The following is a 10,834-nucleotide window of genomic DNA, read 5'->3' on the forward strand; positions in this document are numbered from 1 at the left end:
GTAAAGAATTTGTTGAAATGATTATTTTGGAAGTTAGGTATAGCTTTCCAAATTTTACGATCATCACGCATGTGCGCAAGACTACTTAACTGCCACGTGCTATAACAATATGCCACTATAAAAATTTTTTTTTTACGTTTTTTAACAAAAAAATCGAAAATATGCTTCGATTTGTTGAGTAAAAACCACCTTGGGCAGGCCTCGGAATCAATTTTTACCCCATCTTTTTAAACGCTTGTTGAAATACATGGGTTTCCGAAAAAAAAATCGAAAAATTTGCCTGAGCGCTAAACTAGACTTATGCATTTTTTTCATTCCATATACTTTAATACTTAGGTATATTATTTGTCTGGTTTCAAAAGCCAAGAGGCTTGCAAAGTTTATACAAATCCAGATTCGAGTTATAGTCGAGTTAACATTGGTTAACCACTAGGTTAGCACTCCCTCATACTTTCCTGCACCACTCACCACGGACGATTATCGAATTATATGGTACATACGGGCTACGACTAAACTGTAGCATTGCAATTGACTATTTACAGTTAATATCCAAACCCGGTCAAGGTACATACTACATAGGTAGGTACTTAAAAACAAACGCATTATTGTACATATTAGTTGTACCTATATACATTGTGTGTAGTTCCTCATAACAATAATATTATGATCATTTTATGAATTATATGATATTATGTAAGTCGTAGTCAATCGTGTCGACCTTATCTACTTATATTTAATTATTTAAACTGCATTATATCACACCGCCCTGGTGTGCGCGGACTTGCGTAGGTAGGTCTTTGGATCGCTTATTCCGTAGACGCAAGACAGTATCTAAGCCCCCTTAACACCCGGTTTTAGGTACCCCCCTCCCCAGAAATTTCTTCAATATGTCTTATTTTTAACAAATATCAAAACCTAAATTCAATAAAATTACAATATACATGTTTGGATCCCCCCCCCCCCACCAATATTTCCAGTATTTTGGATATGGCCTTGCGTGGACAACTCGCGTAGGTACCTACGTAGTACAGTAGTGCCCTATAACTTACTGTCCATATTATATCATATCCTACGGTTTAAAAACCTAATATTATTATATTATTCGAAATTCGTGAACATAGGTAGGTACCCGAATGATAGTAATCAGTAATGATAGGCACCTATTACTCATATGGCTAAATATTAATTAATTATATTATATTATTATCCATTATGCGTATACAGTGATTTTCTTGACGGCCAACACGTCTCGGCTTCTCCCCACCTAAATACCTACCTGCAATCAGTTAAACAATAAACATCGGTCGATTTTAATGATTCACAATATTATAATTTATAATGATCATAACCAGTTTGTAAAAGCTACAACTTATTATTTTTGTACAATGAAGGTTATTTAGCTTTAGGTATATGAAGTCTTTTTATTTTTAAAGCATTTACAGTTTAAAGGTACCTAACCAATAAAATCAATAGCACACGTTACATTACCATACGTCCATACCTACTCGTGCACTCGACTTATCTACATGATATACCTACAGTATAATATTATACCTATTCTTCAATGATAATTAATACAGATATTGCTTATTAAAAGTAGATTATAATTTTTAGAAAAGTATTCTGCAGAAGAATTTCAAATTAAAATTATGAGTACTCTCTTAATAACAATATCATTAATATAAATTAAGAACATTATAGTTACATTATAAAAAATTATTTCATTCAGTTTGTAAAAACCTTGTTAAAAAACTAAGACAACACACAATCTGATTAAAATATATTATTTACCTATTGTCTTCTACTGTTGTATTTATATACCTATTCATATTGACAGTGGCGCCGAAGTATTTAAAATGTGGTCGGGCAATTTTAAAAGTTCCCAGCCTCAATATCTTAATTATTTAATATAGAGGTACCCTAATATACATTTATTCATAATCATGGTTTAAATATACTCATGCTCATATTAAAGTTATGAAGTAAATAAAATATGGCCGGCCGGCCACATTTTTTAAAAAAGAGGTCGGGCCACGGCCCGACGTCACCATGGACTTCGGCGCCACTACATATTGATATTGGCATAGTCACATAGATTTTTACTGATAATGCACGGTCAAATATATTTTAGCTATAAGTCCATAATATATTTACTTTACCTAATAAAATAAGGTATTGTATACAATTTATATTGGCTATACTGATTTCTCTTTTATAAACAATTGTCAGAGAATGAGGCTAATCCCCATAATTTGTTTTGAATGATCATAAACGACACAGTATAGTAGGTATATTGCCAATGTTAACAAATTTGATTTACAAAATATCAAAATATAGTATTATTATAAATGTCACACAATATATTATCATGGTATATAATATCATTGTCATCATCTTATTAGTTATTATGTTTACATTTTATGTATGATATTCCCTAAAAAATGTGTCTTCACAATAATTTTAGTTATTATTACAAGATATGCATATATCACATTACAATAGTCTAAAATATATTATTAAGAATTCTTTTTTATTTATATTATAATATTCTATAGACGTGTCAAATTAGTTTTGGAATGACTTGCATTCATTGTGATTTTACTCCAAAAAGATTATAAATGAGCTTTAAAACCATAAACAACATTTGTTGTAGTCATCCTATGTAGAGCATCAAAGCTGTGCAATAATTATTATAATGAATTAATAATACTTAATAATAATAATAACAGCAATAATACAGTAAAAGATATTATTTTGTTTAATTGATACGGATGTAAATGTTTATTGATTGTGCGTATACTAAATAATGTAAGATGTATACCTATAATAATAAAACTATGATTGGCCATTATATAGATAACAAGTGTATCATAGTGACCTATACAATTGGAAGGTGAGGTAGGGAAAGAAAGTAACATTTTTTTTCTTAAGTGAGCAAGAATATTTAAAGTAATGATAATATATAATCACCAATTTCGTCTAAATGATTTAAGTTTAATAAATTAGACATTAAACTAGTATTCTAGTATTTAATATAGAAAAAAAAATAAAATTCTTTATTGTTAGTCGTACAATATAATTAAATATTGTAATATTAATGTAAAAAGACAATCATTATAATATTATGTAATTTCCCGCCTCGAGCCCTCATTTGAATTCTTTGTTTTCTGATTATTGGGAGCCATCACTTGCATACAAGTAAAACACAAAAGTACACATGACTATTACAGGTATACAACAGATATAGACATTGGTAAAAAAATAATAAAATACAAATAAATAAAAATAATAAAAATAATAATAAAAATTTGAGATAATTTTTTAAAAAAAAAACATAAAATATTTTAGAATTAAAAATAGCTAGGCACTGATAATAAAACATCTATAAAGTTGAAAAAGTTAAACAATAATAATTTTTTTTAGATACATATTGTACATACAAATTTCCACCACACATCTCACGTAAAACATTATAAATCACATTTTTGTAGGGGGAAATTATCATCATCATAAACATTTGTTAACCATTGAAAGGAACTGCTACAATAAAATATTTCATACATTTTTCACGTGACTAGTTATTAGTATTAAGTATATTATAATAGAATTATTAATATTTCCCTACTCTCACTACACATAATAATAATAATAATAATAAAAAAAAATATATAATATTCAAATACCTTCACCGTATTATTAGAGGTGCTTTTACATAAGATGGTAATTATGTTATACGAATGTGTGTATACTCTTATATGTATTTATATGCTTATAAATATATATAATCAATTATCATACAGACACATTTATCTAAATTTAAGAAGAAAAAAAACCATATTATATATTAAAAAATATAAAATCAATTCAAATCATCACTTGTAAATGATATAATTAAACAGAAGAAAAAAGATAATTGCTAAAATTCTCGATATGGACGTATATCTATTTACAGAATATCGATACGGGATACATAAATGTTTTATGAATAATATCACAAACATAATATCCTAAAATACGATAGCGGCTAACAAAATAAAAACCATCATTGATACAATATTATATTGTCTACTGATAAAAATAATTTCTATGTTAGATACACCTGCGAGATACTTGAAAAAAAAACATTTATGACCATGGTCCCCCATAAAACTATTCGAGAATCTTATTTAATATTATATTACAGTACACGATTGAATGATTAACAAAGTGAGGTTCAAGTACATGAATAATTATTGCAAGTTAAGAAAGATAAAATTAAATACAGTATTAACGCGGATCATAAACGTGTACATAAATTCTGGGATGATCTGTCCCTATCTTCATAAATTTTTATTTTTAAATATAATCTAAATAAAACTTAAAATGTTTCACATTAAACAAGTGTGTTACCATAAGATTATGAACGCATAATTAATTAATTATACAAGTTCGTCATCGGGTTTTAGAATAATAATGATCAAATATCGATTTGTTCTACTGTACCGTGTTGCAATGTTAGTTTATAACAACGAACAGCCTTTACATTTTTGAACATTCTCACCTTCACTCAAGTTGATGACAGGATTGGGTTCATCTTCAATATGAGCACTTTGGTCATGACGTCTCTGTAAAAATTCTTATTGAATGGACTGTTGACAATCAATAAAATTATAACACTTACCTTAAGTTCAGAAGCAATTGTGACAAATGCTTCTTCAATATTTTTATTTTCCTTAGCCGACGTTTCTAGCACAGATAATAGTTCAGGGAAGTATTCGCACATTGCATCTGCTTCAGATAACTCCACCTGGCGGTTCTCCTCCAGGTCACATTTATTACCTAGATAGAAAATGTAACTATGTAAGTGAAGTTTTAGTAGTTACAGGGTATGACCCATACTATTTTGATAACTTAAAAGGGATACGCATTGATTAATTACAAAGAATTTTCAATATTGCAAGCTTAAGGTATTTAAAGTGTAAAATATATATTTAATAAACTATTGGAAGTTTGTAGGTTTAATTTTGGATTACCTATTATTATTATGTTTTATTAATTACCTATCTATGGATTTTATAAGAATAATCAATTAGCACCTGTACTGCACTATGCTGTAAATTGCAATAAATAGTATTAAATACCTATTTTTTGGTAAATTTTAATGCGATAAATGGTACTTTCCTGTAATACGAAACTACGGCTGTTATTGTGACTACACGCCAAAGTGCCAAATTTGTCGCGCCATACGGAAAACAATAAAATAATAAACTATTTATGTATTGCGGGGATGGCCACATTCAAATTATATATATATAAACAAATTAAATAAAGATAAAAATTGAATACATAATAATTATTGGTAATGTAACAAATTTGCTGTGTCAAACACCAATTACAAAAAACTAATAATATACGTAATGATAGATAAATATAATAAAATAATTAAATATATATATAATAATATAATAATATAATTTATATAATAAATATAATCACAGCTTATGGATATCGTTCAACTATAATATCAGCTAAGATAGGTAGTCACGATAACGGAGGTAGTCTTGGATGGAAGTCGCAATAATAGCTGTAGTCTCATATAACAGGAAAGTATAATTTTGGTAGTCTTAGATAACAGGATTGTGATGTTGTCAAAAAACAGGGTAGTCTTATATAACAGGAAAGTACTTGATGAATTATTTACAATGAAATAACGGAATACCACATAAGTGTAATACTCACTATAAAATACAGATTTTAGTATAAAAACTTACCAATCAACACGAGCAAGACATTAGACGAAGTATACCGACGTACTTCTTCGACCCATCTCTGTAGATTTAGGAAAGTAGCACGTTTTGTAATGTCGTACACTGTAAGACATGATAATATTATAAAGACAAAACGGTGAATTGTACTGTATAGGGATGTCAATGAGGTTTACCTAGTAGGACCCCATTAGCTGAGCGATAGTAACTCTGTGTGATCGTTCGAAATCTTTCGTGGCCGGCCGTGTCCCATATCTGGAGCTGTAACACAAAACTACTATAAGTAAAACATAAAGGCATTGTTGTTATTAATAGACACCTATGCAAGGCTGCAAGGTGTCACAGACGGAGAGGCAAATTAATTACTTTGACTTTCTTGCCGTCGATCTTGATGGTCTTCATGGAAAAGTCGACACCGATAGTGTTGCCCTGGTTCTCGGCATATGTGCCACTCTTGAACCGCTGAACGACGCACGTCTTGCCAGTGCCGCAGTCACCGATAAGCACGATTTTGAATAGAAAGTCGAAATTGTCCTCGGTTGGCACAGCGGCGACTCCGGACACTTGCTGCTGCGACGACGACGACGACGACGAGCCGGACGCGGCCGAACCGGACGTCTTAGACATGGCGGCGGTCACGTTCGATTATTTAGCAGTTGATGACGGATTCCGCGTCGGTTGTCTGTCGCATAACCTGACGGAGACAATGGCTAGCTGGCCGACGACGAGTCCACCGAGTTCCCTGCACGCGAACGTCGTCTCGACAACCGTGTAATCGGAGGCGGGAAAATTCAATTCGACGGTGATACTGACGAAAATTTACGAGCTATTATGAATATTATTCATTAAAGTTATGTAGACGGATTGATAGTTTGATATCGTTCGCTAGGTAGTTCACTACATCAACTTACTTTACGGCGTATGCGGTATACGCGTACGCACGGTCCAGTCTGGGTAATTCATTCGCTATAACAATAACATCGCCGTTATCTCTGGTCTTTGTTATCTAAACATATGTTGAACGACGACCCCACTGCAACCGTAACCGCGTTAGCGCTGTCGGAATGGTATCACCCCTGGCCGCCTCGCACGTCTATTCTGGTACCGCGGTCGTGGTGGGGACCGGGAAAGTGTTTTGTAATATTATTATACAGTATTGCTAAATGCACACGTCGATCGTTATCTACACTTTAGCTGCCTAATGGACTGTAAAAAATTTGTATAATTTTGACAATATTATGATGTATCATTTTATGTTTATTTATTTGTCGAATGTAGAGAGTTGTAATGCGTACGTTGTTGGTAAACATTAAACGTACGTAAGATATATTTAATATTTTATTACCATTTTAGTACCTAGCCGTAATCGTGAACAACAATCACGGACTAAGGTATACTAAGGTATTTACTATTTAGTCCGTGACAACAATTTATAATCATAATAATTAATATTATCATATTCAATTTGTCTACGATCTTCGTGATCTGTATTCTGTACAAAGAGGTTCAACGTTAAAGTATAAATATAACTAGGTCATAACCTCGTATGTCTTTATTGTATTGTGATTGGCCGTTGTAAACACGGTAGGTATCATTCACTAACCATGATCTACCGGGAAATTTTCAGTTGTGCTGAGTTCAACTTTTGACTCGACACGAAAAAGTCGGATTCGGACAGACGAGTATATGAGCTGTCAGGCTGAAATACCTCATTTATACTTTGTAACACATTTATTATTATTTATTAGGTAATTATAACTTATTAGCTATTAATAGTTAGTTATTACTAACAATTTATAAGTAATATTATATTATAAAGTATTATGCGACGTTATTAATGAATCCTAACCTGTACATATATTTAATATTTATGGACAATCGATAACATTAAAATTTTACTATATTATAGAAAAATGTAAAATTGTCATTAAAATTATGCAAACATTATGGAGAAATTTAGGCAGTGGCGTATTATTTAGGAAAGAGGGTGAATGGGGGGGGGGGGGGCAATTGCCCCGGGCAGCACTTTTTTGGATGATTGCACAGATTTTCTTTTTGAAATCAGATTTACAATAATTTTGGCAGTTAGGAAAATCAATGTCAACAAAACAATCAATTAATATTTAAATATAAACATAAATATATAAAAAAATATATATATTAAATATATTTAATATTTGTGACTACACTATTAATTTTTTCCAATTTTTTTTCACAGAGTGTTCCAAATGCCTTCCTGAGTGTCACAACATCGCCCGATATTTCATTTTTTTCGGAGGGGAGGGAGAAGGGAATTTATATATATACTATACCTAAAATAGGTACCACTGATTCACTGATCGCAGTATCTGAAAAACTACTCAACATACGAACTTGAAATTTGGATTAGTGGTACTTCTATATTTTTACCGTGCAATAAGAAAGAATTTTAAAGAGGTGCTCAAACAGGGACATTAAGGATCATATTGGAGGATTTATTGATATAGTTGCCATTGATTACAGTTAATAGTAGAAATTAGTGTTGATTTATTATTCAGTTGCCATTGGTTATTATTGGGCAGATCAGGTACAAGCTTGCATCAAATCGAATTATTGAACATTGCCTACCAGGGTGGCCGAGTTGCACTTACTGCAGTAAGTTACACCCAAAATAGTAGTTGAACAATTTTATTTTTTTTTAAGATTTGCGATTTTTACGGGTAATGAAGTTCATGGGTTCTGCTATAAAAATATATAAGATTAATACCGCTAGAAACATTTCAACAGGTTTTTAATGACCGTTTTTATATTTACTTGCCGATCACATTAAACGAAAAAAATTTCAATAAAAAATTATACATATCATCGTTCAAAGGCAAAATAAACAACAGTCACGGGTGAAGCTGTGATGGGTCGGCTAGTTTAAATATAAACAAAGCCATATTCTGTACAATCAATCTCCACATCAGAATATCTGATAATACGCCCGCGTATTGGTTTGTTATCGAATACCTATAAACCAAACCCTATTATTCTGTGCCTAAACTAAATATTTCTTGTGGTCTATGATGTTAATAAAATCGTACTGTCAGTACAAGAGGGTCGTATATCAAAAATGGTATATTGTACATCATGACTCATGAGAACGTTTTTTTTATATTTAATAGCTTACAGATAACAGTAATTTTGCAAGTTATCTTTAACCACATATATAAGTATAACAAATTGTATTCGAAAATTTCTTGTAAGTTTGATTATGTACTTTTTAAAAACTTAGACTTACTAGAAATAGTATTTTATTATAAAAGCAATAAATATTTTAAGACATGGACTTATTGCGTTGATAATTCGATTAACTAACTAGGTACCTAACTATTTATATTAACATACTTTTCTAATAATAAATAATTAGGTACTGATGATAATAATATTATAATTAGGTATTGTATTTCATTGATAATATTATTAGATTCTTAGTAAGCAATGAAGACAATGATTTTATAATAAAGTGTGATGATTTTTTTTTGCGTGTCTATACACGATAAATAGTTGAAATAATGCTTTGATTTTCAACTTCAACTTCTTTTATAGTGGGAAAGTGAATCTAGTTGATAATATCCCAGTATTTTTCAAAAGTGACGAGAAAAACAAAAAAAATTTAAAGATAATCGGACATTTTTAAGCAAGGCACAATTTTTTGACAAAGTTGATTTTGATTATTTGGTGTAATTAAAAAAAAATAATTGTAGATACATGATATATTTTTAAATTATAAACTATAAATTATTATCATAGGATGATTTGGCCGTTTTCGATAAATATTTATATTGATTTTAACCATGGTTTAAAGCAATAAGCCATAAGGCCTTATTTGTTTACTTATAACCTAACCTATCATCGATGTCTTTTTCAAGAAATATTAATTTTTAATATGTTTACAATGTTATAAATAGATAAAAAAAAATTAATACATTTTAAAATAAGCTTTAGTTATTTTGTTATTCGTTGGTACTGAGAGTACCTGCGATATTCTACATTCTGGATCACTAAATAGATTTTTATACTGCATGATACTATTATTGATATTACCTTATCATATGTATTGTAACTTGTAAGTTTTTTATGGGTGAGAAAAATTGCTACTAAAAAAACTGCAGGGGAGGGGAAATTCAATAGTAATACTTATAATACTTAATAAAATAAAAATATAATACTAATACTCAATTATAATACTGTTCCACTAATCTACTGTCCGATACCTATATTTAGGGGGGGGGGGGGTTGATATAGATCTAGTGTATTATATCGAAAAAATTACTTCACGGGAATAACTATCAGGCTTTGTAGCATTGTCATATTTTATAATGACTATTTTTTTTATCTGATAGAAGACTTCCTACAGACTTCCCGAATTGATCTCTGATTTTGTATTTTATTTCAAATGATTGTATTAAAAAATAATGCTTTTTATCTTGTATTTTTTTAGACATATTATAAAGTTTGAGAATAAAATATTTAAAAACAGAAATCGATGTGGACTGTAGAATATTTCCCTCTAGTAACTAAAAAAAAAGTTATGAAATTTGGTTGATTCTACAAGGCGTCAAGGTGGTATCGTTATTCCCGCAGAGTGCAGTATTTTTGATGAAAAAATGGCATCGGCACCAGGCACCTTATTAAGAGCCTTGTATTAAATTTTCAAGCTTTTTAATAAAACAAATAAAATTTCATTGGCATTTATAGAAAAAACAACTAAAATAATTGGAAACTGAAAATGTCCGTAAACACTTAACAGTTCAAAACAAATCCAAATATTTTGAAAATTTTATCGTGTATACCTATGGAAAATGTTAATATAAACAACCGGTGACATTTTCATGAATCTACTGTCATTTATTTTAATGTTACACCAAAAACCAAAATCGATTTTGTCGAAAACCAATTTTGAGTAAAAAATTACTTCGCTCAGAATCTTAAACTAAAATGTATTAAAATTTCAAATGCCTATATAATATGTATAAAATATAAATTAGTCTAAATATTTTTTGAAATGTATTGAGTGTATAGAAAATTAAAATATAGTTACATAAGAGTAGAATAGTTATGTTTCT

At 30.0% G+C, this 10,834-nt stretch overlaps 1 protein-coding gene across 1 annotated transcript; it reads right to left on the minus strand.

The window, feature by feature from the left end:
* Positions 1 to 2,735: 2,735 nt before the first annotated feature.
* LOC100160180 (ras-related protein Rab-43) lies at positions 2,736 to 6,708 on the minus strand. The gene is made up of 5 exons (XM_001945057.5): positions 6,111 to 6,708; positions 5,921 to 6,005; positions 5,751 to 5,849; positions 4,661 to 4,818; positions 2,736 to 4,604 (listed from the first exon to the last, which is right to left on the minus strand). Exons 1-5 carry the CDS (start codon positions 6,369 to 6,371, stop codon positions 4,500 to 4,502), a joined length of 708 nt encoding a protein of 235 aa, XP_001945092.1. The 5' UTR covers positions 6,372 to 6,708; the 3' UTR covers positions 2,736 to 4,499.
* Positions 6,709 to 10,834: the final 4,126 nt, after the last annotated feature.

This window comes from Acyrthosiphon pisum, chromosome A1 (assembly GCF_005508785.2).
Source record: "Acyrthosiphon pisum isolate AL4f chromosome A1, pea_aphid_22Mar2018_4r6ur, whole genome shotgun sequence".
NCBI lineage: Eukaryota > Metazoa > Arthropoda > Insecta > Hemiptera > Aphididae > Acyrthosiphon > Acyrthosiphon pisum.